This window comes from Chaetura pelagica, unplaced genomic scaffold (assembly GCF_000747805.2).
Source record: "Chaetura pelagica isolate M959 unplaced genomic scaffold, ChaPel_1.0 scaffold7, whole genome shotgun sequence".
NCBI lineage: Eukaryota > Metazoa > Chordata > Aves > Apodiformes > Apodidae > Chaetura > Chaetura pelagica.
Window position 1 is genome coordinate 80776 of NW_009953920.1, and position 24125 is coordinate 104900.

Consider the following 24125-nt stretch of genomic DNA (forward strand, 5'->3'; position numbering starts at 1 on the left):
TTTCTTTGTCTTTCTACAAGTTGTAAGGGATGTGGGGTTTGAATTATTTGTTTAGTGCATCACTTCAGCAAAAGTTGGGTTTACAAGCTTCTCTGGAAACACAGAGGGTTTTGGCATCCCAGTACCTACCAAGAGAGCACCAAATTTCTGGTCCAGCCACTAAGAAGGCTCAAGACTAAGGAGTTCATTGTCCTGGTTATTAAATAATGTGATGAGTTGAAGCAAAATGCATCAAATCAAACAGGCTCCTCAGACAATCTAAACAAATCCAGAAAGTATGAACTCCAAAGGTGAGAACCTGTGAGTTCTGCCCTGTGTTGGCAGTGACTCCCAGCAGCCAGGTGAGAAAGCTCCATGCCTGCAGTGATGCTTAACTAATTAACTGACCCTTCCACTGAACCAACTGTCTCTGTCTCAGATGAAAACTGAAAAGAAAATATTTGGCAGCCCAAACTGATGGCTTTAATTATAATTTGCTGTGTACAAAGACAGTGAGGGCACAGTCTACAAGGCTATGGCTAAATGTAATCTATACATATGAAAAGTCACACTAGACTTTCTGAACATGTACTTGGCCTCTGTTTATCCCTACCACTGCATAACTATATTCTTAAATAACATATATAAGTGATGTTTTAACAGGTCTAGGAGTAAACTGTCTAGAATTTTTTGTTGTCAACTGGATCACATTCAGTCTGTGTATTAAATCCCAGAGCTGGGTTAGGTCAGCTATTGCTAGGGCCAGTTATCCCAAAGGGCTGCTGAAGAAACACAGACCAGTCTGCTTCAAGAAGAGTCAGAAATAAATTGACCATCTAGTTTCATTGCCTGGGAGAAAACAATTAGCACAGTTGCTAAAGCTTCAGAGGCATAGTAGTTTATATCCAAGGGGCAATCAAAACCGCCCCACTGTGACCATGGTTTAGATTTTAGTTTGGAGCAATCAATAGGCAGAATTAAAAAAGCAAAACATTGGATCAGCAGCTCTTTCCTTGGATGTGAGGAATTAGTTTGAATGGATCTGGCCTGTTCCTACAGAGATAATTTAGCAGCATAAAACAGAGGACCTCTCCTTGTGTATCCTGCCTGATTGGAAATTAGCAAGGTTCAGATGAGATTTAATGGTGCACTATGTCTCATCTTGGGAAAAATGGGGAAGGGCATAAGGTAGGTTTAAATGTGGTCAAATAGATATATAGGCTACCTAGCAATGCCCAGAGAAAAGGTGTTGCAGAACGCAGATTGAATTTCACATGATTATAACACATATTGAAGCTCCCTTTCTTCATCAAATCTGTTGTGGCCAAAACCATGTGCTTCTGTCTGGAGCAACAGCCGGGGGCCACATGTGATGCCAAGAGGCACATCTGTGGCAGCAATGAATTTGTTGAGGTGGTGAATGTATTCTTGGGTATCTTGCCTCATGAATGAACTTAAAGAAATCAGTGGCATATCTGATGCACAAATAGCACTTCAATAAATATTGTCTCACAGAACAACTTTGTGCCACAGCTGTGAGGCAGCTAAGCATGCTTGTGTGAAATGTAGATCTGGCCAGGATAAACCTTATCAGGCCACCTAATAATTACTCCTGAGAAGCAGCTTTTACCCTGAGGCACACATTAAGTAAAGCAGTCGACAGAAGCAGGCTTTACTCACACAACAACAAAAGATTCTTCATTTTGACCTCATTCTATAAACTAGCGACAACAGAACTTGACATTTTGCTTTATTCTGACATGTCATGGGCTACTGCTTTTGTAGTAGCAGCTCTTCTGTCTCTGTGTGTAAATATACAATACATATTATTAATGGTTTTGAATGCTAAAATATATTTTAACTGCAGTCTGTAAAATAAGTCTTATAACTATGTATGGAAAAATAATGAGAGGTAAATATGCATAGACATGAAATAGAATATTGATCTCATACAGACATTAAGCAAGCACTGTGAGTCATTAAAATATACTTGGGAATAAGGGAATTGCTACATTACCACCTGTCAAAAAAAAGAAGGTGTAAGACGCAGTTACTTTAACAACAGAGCAGAGATTAGAAGTCAGGTTAATCCCTGAAGGACTTGATTATATTTTCACATTCAAGAGAAATATGCAGGAGTTGTTCCCCCCCCCCCACTTCTGAACTTCAGGGTCTATTAGGAGACTGAGCACATCCACAATTAGCTCTGCAGAGAGAAATGCTTAAGCCTCAAGACATTTCTTGCAATACACTGAAAACCTGTGTCATTTATGAGTTCATGTATGTTTTGTTTGTTCTACAATTTTTGATTCAGAGTAGCAATTTTCAATTTACAGCTTAAGTGGAAGGTGAATAACAGCTATATTCACTGTACAAAATCTAAATGTTTTTACTCTTGGCTTTAGCTACAGCAGCTTACTGCTTCTGATAGGGAAAGTCCTGAGGCTCTGCAAAGTCCCTATGCTCTGTTCTCTCCAGACATGGAATGACTCAGTTGCTCCATAGTGATTCATTCATCTGGGTAATTCAACTATGGGTTGTCAAGTCCAGAAGAGGCTCTCACCCAGATGTTTCAGAAAGAGAGAGGACTGGATCACTGAGGAGTCCAAATGAGCTTTTCCTACATACAGATCTGCTGGATGTATCCTTACACATGGTGTTCTGGAATTTGATACATAACCACTACCAAATCTGCTATTCAGGCAAGGAATAGTGTGACAAGATTTCAGGGTTTCAGTTATTTGTTCCCTGGGTAATGAGCCCTATACTCTCTTTCCTCTCTCTGCCCTTTCCCTGAGTGGAACTGGGAGTCCTCATTTATTATCTTTGGAGGGTATTAATAAAGAGATCATTCTAACTTAAGACCAGTTGCCCTCCCAGATGTTGCATGCTCAATAGGGTAGAGAAAAAAGAAAACCAGACGTTTTCAAAGCTTTCAGATTGCCAGGATCCCCAGAGCCCACATGGCACCAACTGTTACAAACAGCTTCCAAAGATACACAGAACTGAAGTGACAGTCCTCCTCAAAGCCTGGTGAGATGGCCAGGGAACAGTCAAATCACTGCTTAGTGGGATTGCAAGAAACAAAGAAAAGCTTGGATCTTCTCTCAAACTGCCTCTGCCAAAGAAAAGCCTGGATAGGTCAGCAAACACCACAGAGACCAAGAATTCTGGAGGGAACTGCAGAAGATGGGACAACCTCTAATATGGGTGGTTCTGCTTGCAAGCCACCTGAATGGCCCAAATCAACAGCCTCAACACAGGAATCAATCATCCAGACTGTCTTTTTATTTTAAATACCTAAATTTTAATTTTTCTTTTTCTAAAGGCTCTAGAGTTGTAGAGATAATCTTGAAAGCAGAATGGAATGTAAAGATGGTGGCTGCCTGAGTTCCCAGAAGACAGCAGATCTGCAAAGACATTAATCAGTAAGAGTGACAGTTCAGATGCATACATTAACATGTTGCTAGTTAGTTGTAGACCAAAGCATGAACAAAACTAAGAAAATGTAAGTCATTTATAAGCTTCTTATTGGTGAACAGGGCAGAAACAGTGTTTTTGCAGCATTTGTTTGCAGCACAAAAGAACTTTCTGAGAGTGAGCCTGGCAGAGCACAGAAGGCATATGTGATTAGTTTAATACATGTACAAATGTACACACGTTTGGTGTGCCAGTGGGACTGAGCCTCATCTGCATGTGTTACTCAAGAGAGTTGTAGTAGTTCTGTCTGCATTCACTTCTCCCTGCCCAGTTCCTCCCCTGGCTCCCAGTCACATCTGGACTTAGCATCATGCAGTTCCTACGGAGTTCTTGACTGCTTATTACTGCTTCTCTGTACATCAATGGAGAAGGAAATAAAAAGGATGAAATACTAAGATCTTCCTTAGCCCTTAGCAAGACTTTGAGCTGAAAATCACCATTACTGAAAATTCTTGGTAAAGGACAGAAAAAAACAAACAATCGAGACATAATTTTGCTTGAAAAGATATTTTTTTTCCTTTTTCATCTTTCTTTTTAAATTTCAGTCAGAATTTGTAGCTACAAAAATATCCAGCAGCTTCAGTTGCTCCTTCTGCACCCAATAAGAACCTTACAGATGCACTCTACTTCTGGTAACACAGTTACTAGCTGTGCAAACAGCTGGAATATTGACAGCAAAGATAAGCAGCAACATAAGGACAATCAAGAAGAAAGAAATGCTCCATTGATATCCCTGTGTACTTGGAAAAGAGGAAGGGGAGGAAAAGGGAAGGTACCTAATCTCTGCAGAGTTTCATGCTTCTTCAGACCTATTAAAACCCACCATCTTCCTGACCTCAAGAAATTTGACAGAAGAACCATCCTTCTCAGAGAAACATAGTATCTTACTTCCTGTCACTGTTATCTTTGGGGAAGACCAAAAATCTTCATGGACCAGTGGTTCCTGAAACCTCCCTCCCTTCTACACTAAGAGAGGAAAATAAAGGCTAAGATGCAAAAGAGTGAATAAGCACCCCAGCAGTCAGAATGCAGGCTTTGTGTTTACATGGAAAGGAGAGAAGTGCATGTGGTAGAGGGGGTTGATTCAAGGCAGAAATTGCCAACACTGACATGAACCAATTTTTGCACTGTGTAAAATGTTTGGGAGTAGTTTCTCACCCTCCAGTGCTGCTCTGTAAGAGTTCTACGTGATAACTCACACAGACAGCAGATACCTCCGTTCATACTTGCATAACAAGGCTATTTTTTGGTGGCGTTAATGAAGCTCATGGTAGGTATTAATTTGTATTAGACTATGTAATTAATCACCATTAATCACCTCGGACCCAACAAGTCTGTCCAACAAAGCAAGGAGTTACTGAGGCTAGAATTTAGGATTGTATTGGAAGTAGATGATAAACTCTTCAGGGCACCTTCATTGTCACATCTTGTGTTTGCAACACTGAGAGCAATTAGCCCTGCTCACCAGTAAGATCCTCACCAGCACTGCCACCACAGCCTCCTGCACCAAAAGGGAGTGAAAGAACACCAAGTCGCCTGAAACTATTCACCTATTCAGCTCGTATAAACCCAGTATTATTATACACCAGCAATGAAAGGAACCCACAAAATGCAACTAAGGAATCATAGAATCATAGAATCTTAGGGGCTGGAAGGGACCTCGAGAGATCATCTAGTCCAACCCCCCTGCCAGAGCAGGGTCACCTAGAGTACATCACACAGGAACTCACGTCTCTTCTTCCTAAGAACGCAACTACAAGGTTGTATTTAGTCAGGGCTGGGTTCTGTTCTCAGTGATGTTGAAAACGCACCATCACTCCATTGATCCCAAGTGGTTTTAGCATCATGGTGGTATAGGTGATTACAGTATGTCCTTTTATTATGAGCATATTTCTTAGCTCTCTGCATGCACAAATCCAACTGTCCCTTCTGTTTGAAAAATAGCACAACAATGTCATGCCACCTGCTCCCAAAGTATGTTTTCACCTGTTACCCTGTAGCACAAACCTTCTTCAAAATCACCAAGTTCAAATACACTGAATTCTCTTCAAGACACAGTCAAAGAAACTAAGAAAGTAACTTACCTCTTGCCGCTTGAAATTTTGAACGTATTCTTCAAATTGTTCATCTTTTGTTTCATCTGCTTTTCCTAGTTTTTGAAGCACCTGTATTGAAAACAGAAAGGAATAGCTTAATACTTATGTCACAGAATGTTGCTATTTTCATCGCTCAGGCTTAAATAGCATTTCATTTTTGTGGATGTTACATGGAATAATGTTTCTCAAGTTCGCACAGGAAACCATTTTGTCAAAATGAAAAAGGGTGAAAGCAGAAATATGGCATAACTGTGGAAAGAAACTTCAAAGCAGAGAGTCCTTGGGGGGCATGTCTTTGTTCTAATGAAGCAACTTTTCTTTTAGCAAAGAATCCCAGGGTTTCAAAACAAAGAAGAATGAGAGAAATTTGCTGGCACTGCAAGTTGTCCTCCCATTCAGGCAGAGAAAGAAAAAAAAAAATTAAACTTCATTAGGTTCTTCTTCTGTTTACAGCTCATTACATCCAACACTATTAATATTCTTATCTGCATGATTTTCAACCTAAGGTCATAGGTTATAAAGATCTGTAAGACTGCATGAGAAATTGTTACAGCTGATGCATATTTAAAACTTCTACTCGTGTTCATATTTGCTCCCCTCAATAATCCAGAAGTGAATTGTTACTCATTAGATAATAAATATACTGCAGTATGTCAGTAGTAAGGGCTACTCACGTGATAGCACTCTCAAAAGTAACTGGACATGGCTACACTCTACACTGTATTTAACCACAATAAATGTATTCTATTATTACATCTCAGCACTACCCTTTTATTTTAATATTGAAGGCACCTATGTAGCTGCAAAGAGGCTTCATCCTTCTTGTCAAGCAACCCCCAAATCTTTATGGAGTATTCGTATGCAGGATGAACCATCTCACACAGTGATGTTTGGATTGCTCTTCCATGACAAACTGAACAAACTTTTCATTTTCACAGAAAAAACCAAAACAAACAAATGAAAGTAGAAAACAGTAGCAATCAACAGATACTATACATAAACATATAGACATCACCACATACTCTTCTCAAGACAAAGACTGTAAAGATCCAGTCCTGGCATATTCTTCCTCTGACCACCTGTCTCTCCCAACCCCAGCCAGTCCCACACCACAGAACCAGGCTGCACAAAGGAGTGTGAGCATTGCTGCAGTGGAAACCAGGGGTCAAGATGATAATGAAGGCAATGCAACACTACCTGTAGACTTGGCATGTGGAACCTCAAGGATGTTTTGGCACATTTACAGCAGAAAGAATGATATCAGAGAGGAAAAAAGATAAAGACTAGCCTTTTGCTGCCAAGAGCTGTTTTAGCTTTTCATTCCCCCAGCTCATTTGGGCTGCTGAATACTCCCAGAGACCTCATATGCTCACATCACTTCATAAAATATTAATAAGTATCACAGATGGTTTTACAGAGGAATCATTTAATTTAACATTTCAACTCATCACAGGCCTTCACATTGCTCCTTGTCACCAATGAGCAAAACAGAGTTCCCGACTGTGGCACAACTTTGATGCACACCAGGAGGCTCTCTGTAAATCCAACATTTCCTTTTCAAAGAGGTGGCTGCCAGGTAAGCCTCCTGACCACAGGAGGCTTCAAGCCATCTTCACAGGGACAAGTAGGAAGCATGTTAACTGGAGTCTGAGCAATTCATAACATAGGTAACAAATCATGACAAGAAAGGTTGTCATAATAAACTTTTTTCTCTTTTCCAAAACATTAATGGCACACAACCATGTTTCCAAATACCTCAAGGCTCAGAGGGGAACAGCACCTACCTCCTATGGTTTGCGGGTTTTTATTCTATCTCCAACTTTCAGTTTCTCTACAGGTATTTAGCTAAACTGAGAACTAAGATGCATTGTCAGAACTAGGTCTCTGGAAACACTAACCTTAATGTTAATCCTGGGTTACGTTAAATAGCCATTAATAACATGTCTTCCCAATTTTCCTAATTCTAACCCAAACCAGAACTATGGATATATCACATGGTTTAAACTATAAGTTCCAAGCCAGAGGCTTGACATCAGCTAATGATACTTGCCCTCATGGAAGTTCTGCAGCCCATGCCATACACAGAGATAACAGGGGTTCACTCACTCTTTTCCTAAATGCATTCCTAATCTTATCCCTACAAGTCTACAAAGAGAAAGTGTAGCAGACTGGAGCTAGAACAAGCTGTTCCTCACAGGTTCCTTTAGATCCTATCCATATAGACCCATGGACCAGTGAATGTGTAGCTCAACCTCTTGCAACCAAACTGTAACCACAATTTTACCACTGGTAATCTAAACACAGAGGTGACTATAGTGAAGGTAAATCTGAGAAATGGATCTCTACCTTTCAGCACTTCCTTGTGCACTTCTTTCTCAAAGTGGAAGTCTCTTGTCACCAGAAGTGTATAGTTTGGAGTTTATTTTTTCTCAGTTTGGTCACCACCTAAAGGATGTCTTTGGAGTAGGGTTAAGGCCAGATGAAGGCTTATCTACACTACACATGGATTCCTCTAACTTCAAGTCCTCTCGTGGTCAGTATGAAATAAATTTTAAATACATTGTTCATCTTGTTATATAGAGTATCTGGGTCAAGATTAGAATCTGGATCTGGTGTAGGGCTAGGGATAGGAAAAAGCAAGTTTAGATATTGGTCAAGAAAATATAGATTTAAAATGCCCAGGTTACTGAAAAACATCTGGTGGCCCTTAAATGAAGGCTGTGCTCAGGAGCAGCAAGTGTGTTACCTCCCTGTTAAGCCTCAGTTCAGGCATCCTTCTAGATAAGGATTAGATTTACTAACAGGAATAGCTCAGTTTATTGGTGGCCCCTGAGGACAGGAGACAGGTAGATGGACAGTTTTTGCAAAAGCCTTGGAGTGCTCTACAATATGCCAAAGAAAGGAGACCTGGGTGGATAAGTGGCTAACATTTTATTTTAGGTCTGTGGGGTAGGTAAGTCATGTTGTGGATTTAGATTCAGGCATTATAAAAAGAAAGAGCAGAGGAACCATAGCTATTGCTGAATATTCAGTGACATGTAGTGCTCAGATGAGACTTGGACTCAGAAGATGCAGGGGGATAGCACTTTTTATTTATTTTTTATTTTTTTTACCATGCCCATACAGAGAAATATTTTTTTAAATATAAAGAAACAGACATTAACTGAATCTCAAGAAACGTTCTACAGTCAAGTAATCTGTAGTCTTCTGAAGACTGTATAAAATAGCTGGTGAACAAGACCACCCTACCCCAAAAAGAACAGGTAAAAAGCTACTCCATTTCATATAATTAGACTAAATAAGCTACCAGTAACTTTTCTCAAAAAATGCCATAAAAAGAAATGAAAAAAAAAAATTAAAATAATTTGAAATTGCTGCTTTACTTTTTTCTTAACTGCAGTCTCCAAATGTGATAATATACAATTTGCTTAAGGCACTGAATTATGTTAAGGATCTAAAATTAATATCAGTGTTGACCCAGCATGTCATTAACAATACACAAACTAAATAATTAAGTCCAGCTAGCACTGAGAATGAAGTAAAAGCTAAATTTGATCTGAGGGTAAACCTAGATGCTGTTGAGTGAATACATGCAGAGAGGAATTGTCTGGCAATGTGTTACTGAGATAAATAAATGATACATAAACACATACAATTTGAGTGAGAATATCAAAGATGTCTGATGTCCTTCATAAAAGTCATCAAGCATACACATCCAGATACACAGTGCAAGAACTCATAAGGCAAGAATATAATGACCCCAAGGTTATGATAGCCTGACAGTAATTCCAGAGAGACAAAGAAACAACCCTCTGTCACAAAGTTCAACCTTTCCCTCCAAAAATATAAAAAAGCCCCACACAGGCTCCAAGTTTTCAGAGACAGAAGTTTTCACATAGTGGGATGCTGTACAAAGCATCCAACAGCACAAAATCATAACAAGTGTCACATCAGAAAAGCTAAGCATGATCCATAATACCCAGCTGGTATTTGAGTAGTGTAGAAACAAAGTTTCAGAAACTGTTTGTTCCAGAAATAAAAACTGCCTTGGAAGACAACATATTGAAGTATGAAATTGGCAACAGACCTACTTCCAAAACTTATCTACTGACTTTCAATCAAGCATGAGAGCAGGATGCTAAACTCAAGAAATGGAACAAATACTCAAGACAAAAGACTCAGTGAAGCCACATGAGATTCCTACTTGCTCACTGTTAGCGCATGGTCGCTGAAGTGAAACTAGGGGGAGAATTATTACAACAGTGCTGCTTGATATTTCCCCTGCAAAGAGGGGGAAGAGACAGTGAATTAAACTAGTTCAAAGCTGATGGAGCTGTGTGTTTAGTCCAAATAATAAAAGGTCTCCTCTCCAACAAGGTAACATTCATATCTGACTACTCTTGGCATTTAAAAACAAAATAAAACTTGTTTTACCATGATGTCAAAGCCTCCAGGATGGAAATATCCAAATACGATGAGAAAAAGAAGATGGGCAGACATATTTTTCAATAGTATTACACAGTAGGATTGAAATGTGCACAAGGTATTTAATAAAAAGTAGGTGGAATGTCCTAATTAGAAAACTACTTAAAGGTTATTTCAAAACTTGCTTTGCTTTGTTTTGTTTTCTTTAGTGCTATTTTTTTGCTTTCACTTTGGTTTTGGGATTTTTATTTTTGTTTTTGCACAAAGTTATAATATAGATAACCAACCCTCCTGTATTTAAGATTTTCTTTTCAGGGTGAAAGCCTTGGCTTTCCAAAAAAGCTCATTTTTTTGGCCTAGACCATATTTAATATTATTAGGATTTTTCAAAGTAATTAGAGCAGAAACCAGAACATACCAAATAAGTATAAATTCTCATCACAGAGTCAAGACATACATGTCTGAAAAAGCACAGTGTATTGCTCAGTTTCAATTCCACTATGAACATTTTGATTCCAACGTAGCTCCAATGCAACAGGCTCAGTTGCTTCTCTTTTCCAAGAGGCTGACTGAATTTCCTGCTTTCCCCACTACAAATACTATACACTTTCCAAGAACTCAGGCTTGCCTTTGTACTGCTGCTTCTGCTATTTCACCATTGTGTTCCTGCAGGAACAACAGCTGACAGTGACAAATGTTTGTCCAAGCCTCTGTTCTCATAAATATCTGCTGAAGGGTTGTGGAAAAAACATTAACAGACTCTCAAAAGCCTGAAAACCTGCTTAAAACAGAACACTGAACATTTTACTAAGGAGGCTATATAAAATGCAGAAAGACATTACAATAAAGCTCTTCACTGGTAAGAAGTGTCTTTTTGGGGTGCTGGTTTATTGCAGAAACCCCCCTAGACATCCCAAGGACTGCAGCTGGCCACCAGGCAAATACAGGAGCTCAGCAAGGGTGGTGCTCTGAACTGTTTTTGAAGTCTCAAGAAGAACCAGCGGTTCATAAAACACAGAAGTGACAATTTAAGAAAATATGCTTTAAATCATTAAGGATCAACCAATGACCATCCAACCCAGAACACTCAAAGTTTTTGTTAAGGAAAGAATTTCTGTGGAGACAGCCAATAAATTTACAGACACAGAAGGGAACAGAAGACTTCCAGGAAACACCTGTGCTTCTCTGACCACTCTTTCTTCCTCATCTTCAGTGGAATCTGCAGTACAGATTGTTTCTGTTTCAGATCTTAAGAAATGACTAAACTTAGATCAGGCTGCCAGATCAATCTTAGGTGATCTGTAGTTACCATCTTATTTTTTTCTGTGCACACTTACAGTATTAATGATATGGAGAACTGCTGAGCATTCAGTAAATGACAGTCTTCATCATCTCATCATGTATCTCACGTCACTGTTGTTATACTGAGATTTATTCCCCAGTCTCCCATTCATGTCTTCTCTTACACGGGGCAAAATAATCCTCATTTGTCCACCATTTACAGCTGTCTTTTATTGCTGTAGTTTGATATGCTGGATCACATACTAGGAGGAAGCCCATCACAGCATACTGCAGTTTGGGAATTTACCATTTAGTGGACGGCTGCAACTCCACAATTGCTATCCTAATATATGACAAAGGCAACGTCTGCTGTATGAGGTCACAAAGCAAAAGGGAATCACAGAATTGTCACAGCTGGAAAAGACCTCTAAGATCATCTAGTCCAACCATCAACCCAGAAAAACCCACCAAGCTCACTAGAGCATGTCCTGAAGTGCCATGTCTACACCTTTTTTTAATACTTCCAGGGATGGTGACTCCACCACCTCCCTGGTTGGCCTGTTCCACAGCCTGACTACTCTTCTGGCAAATAAATTCTTCCTAATATCTAGTCTAAACCTCCCTGAGTATCCTGAAGTCATATCCTGAACAGCATGAATGCTGCTAGATACCAGGCACTCTCTGGTATGGGAGTATAAAAATTACAGGTCAGACCAACTGTCCGTTTAATCTAATAACTTCTCTCCACCTCCTCTCAAAGAAGATGCCTAGAGAAGATACATGACAAGTGTGTAGTGACACTCCTACAGAACCCTCTTCCAGCCCCTAAAAAACTGCACTTCAATGAATTCCTTACGTGGTCTCTTTGCATTTTGTAGCTCTGATGGATTTTTTCTTATGGATAGATTGTCCTGCTGCTTGTGAAGCTCTGGTGAAGTATTTGTGTTTCAAGAAGCATTAAGGTTCACTTTTCTCATGGCTGGTTTTCTTTTGTTACTTTTTGGTCAACTTTTGCTTCCTGGTGCTTTGAGTATTGTAAAATATCATGATGCATGGGAACAGTTTGCTAACAAATGAGCACTGAATAATGTTCAGACAAGCATAAAATACTATGATAATACATGTTCTCTTAATCAAAACTGAAAGAGCGAATTTAGACACAGCCTAAATGATAAATGTGAACATTATGCTATGAGAGATGATTATAATAACCTTTCTGCAAATTACAGAATCTAATTGTACATCATTGCCCAGATGATGCAAAAATGCTCCAGAGAGATCCACAAAATAAACAAGACTGATTCCTCTCCGAATGAAGCCACAGACTTTTACATTAGTCCTTAGTCATTTGGTTAAAACCAGAAAGTACTTTCCAGAGAGCACTGACATGCACACTGCAGTGCACCACAACATGTAGACCATTGCTCAGTTTTTTGTTGTAATAGCCAGCAAATTTGGTCTGCTGGAAGTAGGCACCCTTGCAAAATTTAACATAGTAATAGCTGGCTATCATTCTGTCTTTGTGTGATCCTAAGAGGGCTCACAGTAATGCTCAGCTGGGCTGCAGGGATTTAAGGAGACTGAAAGATGAGCTTTGGAATTTGCACCTTGTTTTACTGGTGAGAAGGGAAGGGATACTAACAGCTATGACAAAGTACTGCTAGGGAATGCTCCTGCTTGTCTCTTGGGATCTTCACAGGGTTCAGTAGTATAGGACTCTCCAACATAGCAAGGTGTCTCATCAGACACTCTCTGCATATATTCTGAAAGGTGCTTCTCCCCAGTGGATGTGAAAGGCTGGCACAGCTTCAAAGAATTGTCACGTGCTTCAAAAAGTAAACTATGGAGACGTTTATTATTTATGGAGGGGAAGTAGGGGACCAGTTTTCCCCTGTCTGCTCTGTATGACTAACTTGTGTTATAGAGGAGAATAGAGATGCTGGACTGGAGTATGACAGGTGATTTTCACGGAATGTGGCTTAAAGAGGAAAAAAAAATGGAAAGAAATTAAATACAACAAGCTTAGATGTTTGGTTTTTTTTCCCTCACAAAACCTCTCAATGCAATAATAGTTCCTTCTTTGCTCACTTTATTACTGGGGAAACAAGGTACAGGAGAGACAAGTAATTTCTATGCCAAGTTCAAAGGTAGTTGCACAAGCAGGATATGAGATCTGATGATTCTAGACTAGCATCTCAACCTCTGTGCTATCTGCCTCTGAAAAGGAGATGCACAGTACAGAAATCAGCTGTGTCCAGATTATCTGCATCAGAGCTATACAGAAGAGGAAGAATGAACCAAAAGGAATCTTAAGGAACCGGAAAGACAATCTGTTTGCCTTTTTGTGGATGGTGTTGCTCTCACACTTCTTGAAAAGATTGATTACTTCTTTTGGTTGAACAAGAGCTAAATTTAGCTGCCTGCACAATTAGTAATAATATCCTTGGCTGAATTTCTGTCCCCTTTACTGTATCCCACATAAATAAATAATATACACTGCTGAATTAATTTTAAAAAATCTCATCAGATGCTCATCAGATACTCATCTAGCTGAAAAGTACCCAGATATATTTCTAGTAGTGATCAGAGCATCTCAGACTTGTTGTACATTAAGACTCACATTCTCCTCATCACTTTTTATTTCCCTCTTTCTTACCAGCTCCTCCACTTTCCTAATCCCCTTTCCTTTGTCCTCACAGTTTTTGTTGAGCAGACACTTTCCTTAATACTGCTTTCTCAAAAAAAAAAGAGCAATTGAAGAAATAAGTTATTTACTGCCCCGATTATGTTTTGCTCTGTTCATGCAACAACTTCATTTACCCAATCTTCTATCCACTTTCTGCCTTTTTTTGGCTGCAAGTGTTTCAAATCAAGAGACTTTATCCTTTCACAGCACCAAAGACAAGGAGACCACCATTTTGATTTGTTTGAAGATCCTACCCAAACCCCACAAATAATAATGTCTCTTCTGATGTTTACTTTTACCTGGTGACCTCCTAGCTCTTCAGCTGTCTATTTACTTGATACTCATAGTCCTTAAGAACTGGTAAAAGAAAAAACATAGGCACTTGAAAATCCTTTATTCACCATATTTTCAAAGTGTAAAAAGTATAATTTATCCTACCTAAGTCTTTAACAATGATACCTGAGAAGAAATTTCCTATCTCTAAATTAATCAAGTTTTTCCTGGGCCAAGAAGGGAGATATAAAACTGTAATTTATCTATGGCAACTATAGTTTTCCTTTCTTAATTAAACATTTAAATTCTACCAGGAAAAACACAACTTTGTCCTTTACAGAGTGTCTCTCTGGATTTATCACAGCAAGCATGTGATGTTCTTCCTGTTTCCTGGGAGTCAAACAGAAAATAATCAAGCAAAAATCTTTTCAGTCACAAGGCCAAAACAAAGATCACATTCAATAAAGCAGACCTTGAATTTAAAAAGTGCACATGCATTCTCCCACTGTCTAATTCCACAGAATATATATAGCAGACTCTTGTTTACTTTATTTAGCTTTGATGATATGCTTTCAGTGGATTAAGAACTTAAGGAAACCAGGCTTTCACTTTAAGTGGTGATGCTTTTCAGGCTATTTCTCCTTATATTCACATTATGGTATCTGATTTGCAGTACTCAGTTCTGAGATCCAGTAGCAATATTTCCTATTGGTCTTGATTAAAATAAAACTGAACCAATTTGTGATAAAATATATAGATTTTGGCACTAAATAGATAAAGAATGTTAGTGGTAAAATATAACCTCCCTTCAGTAGAATGATATGAAGTTGGAAGTAATTCAATAGCATTACAGGTACCTCTAGGTTAATTCTCATGACAAAAGGCAGACAAAAGGTAATTTACAAATAAAAGTAATTTCTTTGAAGTAGAGGAACATTCAGATATAAGCTTTAAAAAAAATCAGTATCACCGGAGAGAAAGAAAAATTATTTTGAAGAGATCTGATAGAGTATGTTTTTCTTCTGTTTGTGAGATCATAATCCACATCCTTAGACCCCAAATTACAGTTACATCAGTAAAAGTGCAAAGATAGTGGCAGAGATAAGAGAGCAGCCATTCCTGACACGGGCAGTTAACAGAGCTCACACACTTCTCATCGCACAGCATCTAAGAGCTAACAGGTGAATTTCCTTTCCTTCCACTTCACCATTACATCTACAATACAGGCTACTGCTGGGTTTGTGCTTTATCAGTTTGGCTTCTGAATGAATCCACAGACTCCAAGTAGCAATACAGATGCCTAATCTTCACTGCCTCCCCTTCTCAAGAAAGGTGTCAGCTGAAGCTAGAAAGAGACACCAACGTTTGGCCCAGCACACACTGAGGTGTGAGTGCTGCTCGCCCTGAGGCTCCTTCACATCCAGCAAGAATGGGATTTCTCTTTGAAGCTTCAGAGCAATCTTCACTACAGGACTGATAGAGTGGAGCCCTGGGGAAACAAAACCAGTGTGGTTTGATGGCTTGCCAACAGAATATTTTACCACCTGTTAAGACAGTCTCATGTCATGCCACACATAGCAATTCATAACACAAAGATAATTTCATCCTTCATCTAGTACTTTGCAAAACATTTTCCAGATTGAGGCTCATCTGTGGAGGAATTTGCTGTTTCTTCATAGATCATTAAAATATTGCCCACTAAATATCAGCGATGAGTCTGTCCATGGCAACACCTGCTGATAAGCTACTTTGTGATACTTCAAGCATCTCTTCTTGTCCAGAGGAAGACAGTGACACTGACATAACATTCCCAGGTGAATTCACTCATCACTAGATGAAATGATAAATAAGTTTATTTTTAAAACTTCCCAAACAGTCTGAAAAATTAGATGGAGTATATACACTTGGTTCAGCTAATTTAACAACTCAGTAACTCTTTGAAGACACCCAGGTCTGTCTCTGGTTTTTAAAAATCATTTTTCCAGAAATTTACTAATCCACAAGACATTTATTTCAGACTTACTAGAATTTGTGAAGGCATAATCTTGTAGCAATCACAAATTCCCCAAGACCAGCTCTATAAAGGAATAATAAAGCCAGCATAATGTGCTAGTTAGATATTTTTTAAGAAAGTTACCTGTTTTTTTTCTCATTGCTTTTTAGAATTATCCAGCATTTTTTCCATTACTGAAAGTTAAACAGTCCCTCACAACATTCAAGTATTCTAAAGCTGCTCAGCTAACATGGTGTATTTCTACTTTTCTTATTAATAACTGCTAAGGATAAGCTTGCCTGTTCTCAGTTATGTGCATCATTTTCTTCATGCTCACCCCAGGTTATGGCCTTTTAGCTACTGTAAAGGAAAAAAACCTCTGAAGTGAGCTAAGGTCAGCAAGGTCTACCAGCAGTGGTGGTGTCAGTGCTCCAGCTTTGACACTTGGACCTCGAGTGAGCCATTGCAACAAATAGAGCTTCACCTTCTCCCATAAAGCTTGGGAATGAGACTACAGAATTAGCCCTCAGAGCTGCTGAATGTGGAAACAATTGTGGTGTTGCTCAGATCTGCAGTATGCAGAGCACAGGTAGGGCTTGCTTTCTGCTTTTTCCTTGTGGTCACGTTTTCCAGTGTTTGAGTATTGTCTTGGCTTTGCCCTAGACTCTTTCCAGCTCGCAGGTAACTTTCTTCTTTAGTAATAATATGTCTAAATTAGTGTTTCCTTAAGTTACTCCAGGTCCTTGAACTCCGTTTGGTTTCCCCATCTTTTCATCAGCTTTGAGAAATCAGTCCTATGGAGGAAAATAACTCGAAAAACACTTCAAGTATTTTAACATCAGTGGTAGAAAGAAATGTGTGAAGCACTGAAAATCAGCTTACATGTGAAAATGGATCTGAAATGGCGTTGGGCATGAAACAGCAGCAAAGGAGACTAAACTACAACAATTTGATATTCAAGGCTAAATCCTATGAAAAAAAAACCACTTTGCACATCTCTCATCAAAAAGAGATCCATTCCTCAGTGTCTTAACTACATTTGGAGCTCAAATGTACAGTCAGTTCTAAATACTCCTGTCCACCACGATCACCACAGTAAGTGACCATCTCCCCAACACCTCTTTAAATCAGTCAGTCCAGGATTGGATTTTAACACCTCCATTTGAGGGGTAGGAAGCTGAGGCACAGGAGTTGATTAAGCAGCTGTGCCAGCCTGTAATTTAAACATTCAATATGCCAAAATGAGAGCTTTAAACTGAACATGTAGATGTTGTGCATCAACACTGTGCTCATACAATCCTCTCTTAATGATTATTGAGCAACACAAAGAACTAAAAACTAAAAAAGCACGTATAACTGAGTACAAGCACAGAAAAAGGTCCAAATCTCAATTATATCACTTGGGCAATTAGATTTGTGGATCTAAATGTGTGAGAAAGACAAACAGGATTCGTTTCTCTACCACTCCTAAAAATAAAGTGATACATATGGCAAACATTACTTCATATTGTCTGTCATACCTACTCAAACTGTCATAGTTCTTGCAGCAAAAATTAAGTTCTGGTGCAAAATATAAGTTAATAAAGGCAAATATGGGAATATGTGTAAAGCCTGATTTTTTTCCTTTGTAGCAAATGCAGTCCCTGAAATTTTCAGCTGTGTAAAATAAATTCTGCAGCAAGTATTTTCTTAACAAAGACATGTTTTAAGTTATTTTGACTATATGCTTTCATAAGGGATGCTTCTCACATAATGAACTATAATAGCTTTAAACAGCAAGCAAAATTGTAGACATTCATAAACATAAATGTAACCTCTGGCAGCCTCTAAAAGATCAGAAATGTACCACATAATTTTTTTTTTCACTTACAGGAATATAAAGGAGATTTTTCTAGAAATACAGAAGTATTTGTCATCCACAGGTTCTGAAGGATATTAGGCAGGAATACTTTAGAAAATGCATGATGCTCTTAGATGCCTTAAAAACAAATACTGGTTTTGTTATTTAAATATATGGTGACATTGCTTCTGAGTAACAAAGATTACTCCATACATTGTAATAGCACAGAAGCTTGTTTAATGCAATAACTAAAGTTGCAGGGATAAATTATCTGTCCAGGGATGTTTATCTCAGTTAGCTTCAGGATTCCAATGACATAGCTTTAATGTCATAAATCCCTCCAAAGCCAACGGGATTAATCACGTAGGGGGAAGTATAACTGTGGTGTTTAGGCCTTGGCCCACATGTAGCAGAACCAAAGCCAGACAGTCTCATTGGAGGGCTTCTGGAAAATCCAGCCTGACACCAGTGACTTTCTAGCATTTACACTCAGGGTGAATATTCTGATTACCAGATGTCTTTAGCTGTTGCAAGATAACAGGAAAACAATATCTAGGACTCTGAGTACTGCAAGGAAAATTGATCCAAACAACTCTAGACAAAAGGAAGGAACTTTCCTTTTAAAGGAAGGATTAGGCACTGGAACAGCCTGCCCAGGGAGGTGGTTGTGTCACCATCCTTAGTGGTATTCAAGAAGTGTGCAGATATGACACTTCAGGGCATGCTCCAGTGGCTCAGATTGTAGGGGTCTGGGTTTGTTTTTTTTGTGTGTGGGTGTTTTCTGGTGGCATGTGTGTTGTTGTTTGTGTTTGTTTGGGGTTTTTTTTTTGCATTGATGGTTGGACTCAGTGATCTCAGAGGTCCTTTCCAACCATAACAATTCTGTGATTCTTTAAAACCTGCAAAATATTATTTTCAGAATATTCTTATCTACTTTAACAGCAACAAAATACTCTAATAGAAAGATTTAATGGATTCCACAGCATAAGGTCCCATAATAGCTAACATCTAGAAATTGTGGAAGTTGGCCAATACTTTGCTTCTTTTAGAATTTATCTCTGAGTATTAGATTACACACTGCAAGATGAAGTCTATCAAATTTTGGCCAGTGCTTATCTCTGCACAATGAGGCTGCTGATAGAGCTAAAATTACTGCAGTTCTCCATGGAGGTGACAGGAGGAAAAACAAGATCTACATCTATGAATTCTTAGAAACATAAGTCTTTAAAGACCTTCCCAATCCATCAAGCAATGGGATCACAGGATATCTTTTGCCCAGTTCTGTTTATGGGAGAAAAAAGGCCCTCAGGTAATCACAGTGAGCCAGTCACTTACTCAGGAGGCAGTTTACACTCTTAAGACTATGGACCAGAGTTTTTAACAAGCTGTCAGGCCAGCTTTTTCCCTGTGAGGGAAAGGGTACTAAGTCATTTGTGTTAGTTAGATTGGACTTTCTCAAATTAACAAACTCCTGCCTTGTCTTTGAAATGGAATTATTATTGCAGCACTCTGGCACCCAGTCTCCTTCTAAATAAGCAGCATTCACTGCCTTTCAGCAAAGACTGTGTCTTTTCTCCTCAGCAAAACAACAGGCACTTTAGATAGCTAAATGTTTTCAAACTTTCAAATTGGGCCAGTCACTGATTTCCTGTCATGGGAGCAGCTCAAGATTAAACAGCTTTAATACTTTACTGCAAGCCCTTATTCTAGAGCAAGATGCCTCAACACCTACTGTTTTGATCTAGAGATAAAGCATTGTCAGTTCACAAACCTAATGTAGACACAGCCCATGTGTTCTGGCCTCCAGGGAACTGATAAAGACAAAGTCAATTGCACTTTGTGCCATTTTAGCCTGAATAGAAGAGTCTTGAGACCCACTGCTCCTTAAGGTGGGCACATCTGGGTGGTGTGGCATAACTTAACCCCATAATAGCATAATAGCACCTCTACTACAGGTAGATACAATTTAGTCCCATTCAGATTTCAAGTATTCCTGGAATGTCCAACTTTGGAATTTTGGTAATGTTGAATTTTTTTAAAAAAGCACTGAGAAATCACATATCAGCATGGCTGGATGGCTGCACCCAGAGAGTTGTGGTCAATGGCTCAATGTCCAAATGGAGGCAGGTGATGAGTGGTGTCCCTCAGGGGTCAGTATTGGGACCAGTGCTGTTTAGCAGCTTTGTTGGAGACATGGACAGTGGGATTGAGTGCATCCTCAGCAAGTTTGCTGATGATACCAAGCTGTGTGGTGTGGTTGACACCCCAGATGGAGGGGATGCCAACCAGAGGGACCTTGGCAGGCTGGAGAGGTGGGCCAGTGCCAACCTCATGAAGTTCAACAAGGCCAAGTGCAAGGTCCTGCACCTGGGTCGGCACAACCCCAGGCACAAATATAGACTGGGGGGAGACTGGCCTGAGAGCAGTCCTGAGGAGAAGGACTTGGGGGTGGTAGTGGATGAGAAGCTCAACATGAACCACCAGTGTGTGCTGGAGCCCAGAGAGCCAAACACATCCTGGGCTGCATCAGAGAAACTGTGGCCAGCAGGGCAGGAAGGGGATTCTGCCCCTCTGCTCTGCTCTGGTCAGACCCCACCTGGAGTGCTGTGTACAGTTCTGGAGCCCTCAGCACAAGAAAGATATGGAGCTGCTGGAGAGGGTCCAGAGAAAGGCCACCAAGATGATCAAAGGGCTGGAGCACCTCTGCTGTGAAGACAGGTTGAGAGAGTTGGGGCTGTTCAGCCTAGAGAAGAGAAGGCTCCAGGGAGACCTTATAGCACCTTCCAGTACTTGAAATGGGCTACAGGAAAGCTGGGGAGGGGCTTTTCATCAGAGAAGGTAGTGATAGGACAAGGGATAATGGTTTTAAACTGAGAGAGGGGAGATTTAGGTTAGATATTAGGAAGAAATTTTTCACTATAAGGGTTGTGAGGAACTGGAATGGTTTGCCCAGGGAGGGTTGATGCTCCACCCAGGCCATGTTGGATGAGGTTTTGTGCAACCTGGTCTAGTGGTGGGGTTCTCTGCTCATGGCAGGGGGTCTGGAGCTTGGTGCTCTTTAAGGTCGCTCCCAACCTTAATGATGCTATGATTCTATGATCATAGAACCATGATTTTGCTGTTCCCTTGTTTTCAAAGATTCTATAGTAACTATGTTTTTACTTATTCTTTATGTTACGAATGATATGAAATAGTTTTAACAAAAATATCAATATTAAAAATACATCATTATAAAATAGTTAAGATCTTAAAAGTACTCTTTCAAGTCTCCGTGATATAATTAAAAAAAAAAAAATGCCAGTAAGATATACATAAGATACAAGTCAATACACTAAACTGAACTAAATTTTAAAAAAAATTTATCCATATCTGTCATGTTTATCAGACTTCCTTTTACAATGTGAAGAACTCAATTTGTACAGAAATCTGAACCACAACATTAAATAAATTTAACAGAATTAAGTACCACACACAAACTCCTTCTGTCTCCATTATTAAATTAGGATTCTGCAGCAAAATAAAACAGGAAAAGCGTTATTTAATACACACTATAAACTCAAGGATTGAGATGTCAGTGAGTTTAATTTTGCAGATGTAATTTCCTAATTCTTAATAATGATCCCAGAGGTAGGACACTGAAACCTTTAATTGACTTATGACCTAAACTACAAACACACATTAAAATCTGATGTTTCTTTTAGACTTCATGTCACCCTGAGTAATAAAACTTCAGGACAAGAATCTCATATCAGCCTTCCTGGTCTGTTTATGCTTCCTCCATCATAATTTCAATGTGATGCATGCTATTTTAATCCATGCAATGATCTTGACTTCTTTGATTCCTGTAGGCCTGCAGGTAAATCAATAACAATATGGGCAGGTGATTATGTGAGGTATTCCTAAAATGTGACAGTGTTAAGGCAACAAAAGCTGACAAGATGCAACCTAAAGGAAAGGTTTATAACTTTTTATAACTCTTATCTCTTTTTTTTTTTTTTTTTCTTTCAGAGATTTTTATGCACTAGATGTCTACTAAGACTAATAACCACAATAGAAATCTTGGACGCTGCAAGAAATTATGTTACTTATTCAGCAGATGCCATTCCTTCCTCCAATTTAAATCCCAGCACCTCAGCAGGTTGCTAAGAGGCCATCCATGATGCTACATTTTTGTAAAAGTAGCAAAGCTAAATCTTGTTAGTCCCATGTATTGACCACAGCATATTTTTCACAGCACTAAGAATAAAAACATTCAAGTTGTTATATTTTCTTAACTTTCTCCTTTCCCCTGTTCTCTTCTTCCTGACCTCAGAAGCTGTCAGCACTGCTGCAGGCTGTGAGACATTTGACACATCCTCCTTCAAAAGGATGCTACATTTTAGTAATGCCTGAGATGGCTTCTGCATAAAACACTGCAATCCTCACAGAGGGTAAAAAAATATAAATGCAAAACTGTGTGATTAAGTGCAAGTCAGTGTGATTAACAGGGCTACAACATCCGAGTCCTTTGCTTTCTCTTTCCATAATTAACTTAATTGATTCTAAATCTGCTCAGAAATTAGGATGACACTATTTAAAGCAAGGTTTTCAGATTCAAAGAACTATGTTGATACAGCATTTCTCTTTCTAGCCTTCAGCTATTCACCCTTTTGTTTCAGAAGAATTATGCATCTGTGAATGCCTGAAGATCTCTGTCAGTGGCACAGATTTCTGAGGAAATCACTGTGCATGGTTTATAACACTGGTCTAAATATAAATGTTTCAGAGATTCCAGGGTCATCTTTGGGTAAGAAAAAATTAGACAGTTTTAGCATAGCAATATAAGACTCCTTACGAATATGTCACTAAAAGGTTACACTGCTGCTGCAGGCAGCACCGGGTGCCACTCCAGGCTCCTGGATCACATGGCCTAAGTCAGAGTCAGCTTTGCCACAGGCAAATCACTGCAGGCTCAGAGCCTTACGTAAGGGCATCCAGCCACATTCCCATCACTGCCCACTCCCTCTCACCTGCCCAGCAGGACCCCCTCATCACAACATCCATGCTAGACTATAAATAGGCCAAGACAACAGAAAGAATAAGTGGAACTAAGACCAGAAACATAAAGAGATCCCAAAAGCTGCTTTTTCCTTTCCTTCCCTTCCCTTCCCCTTTCCCTTCCGCTTTCCCTTTCCCCTTCCCCTTCCCTTTTCCCTAATAGGCCAAGACAACAGAAAGAATCAGTGGAACTAAGACCAGAAACACAAGGAGATCCCAAAAGCTGCTGTCTTTTTCCTTTCCTTCCCTTCACTTCCCCTTTCCCTTCCCCTTTCCCTTTCCCCTTCCCCTTCCCTTTTCCCTTCCCCTTTCCCTTCTCCTTCCCTTTTCTCTTCCCCTTTCCCTTTCCCCTTCCCCTTCCTCTTCCCCTTCATCGAGAAACAGTGCAAGAAAAGAAGTGTGGAGATGAGAACAATTTCCTGCAGAATGTAGGACCCTGCATCCTACATATCATTAAGAAGCCTCAAATAGATGAGAAATCACAGTAAGATTTTACAATACCACAAGAATTTGCACTTCAGATGCAATTCATGTGAGCAACGCAAAGATTTAATAAAGACAAATAGATAGGCCTTGGTCTTTCTGCTGTATTTGGGCTACAAAACCAAACATTCAGCACCTAAAACACCTAGACTAAATTACATGTCCCAGGCTCAGCCTGAGCCCTGTTCCCTAGACGGGCTCTTTCAGGAAAAGGAACAACTCTTGTGCTATCCTACCTCCTGGCTTGTGCGGGTCAGAGGCAGTTGTAAAAGTGCTGGACTTATTCAAGGATATGCTGAATAACACCTAGGAAATCACTCTCACACCTTTCCTCCTAGTGTGCAGTATAAGCTCAACACTCTTTTATGCTTAGGAGCTCTTCTCTTCTTGATATACCCTTTCTGATGAAGAAAAACAATAATGAAAATATTTTTTTTCATAGTAGTGAATCTGTCTGCTATATTAAAAAACAAAAATAAAAAACAACAACAAAAAAGGAAAAGAAAGGGAAAGGGAAAGGGAAAGGGAAAGGGAAAGGGAAAGGGAAAGGGA

General features: G+C 39.4%; 1 protein-coding gene across 1 annotated transcript in view; it reads right to left on the bottom strand.

Moving 5' to 3' along the window:
- The window catches only part of AMPH (amphiphysin), a 124779-nt gene that overhangs the window by 67771 nt on the left and 32883 nt on the right, over positions 1–24125 (bottom strand). Inside the window, exon 2 of the mRNA XM_010001542.1 lies at positions 5544–5624. Within this exon, the coding sequence (XP_009999844.1) occupies positions 5544–5624 (81 nt within the window). The remainder of the gene's footprint in view (positions 1–5543; positions 5625–24125) is intronic.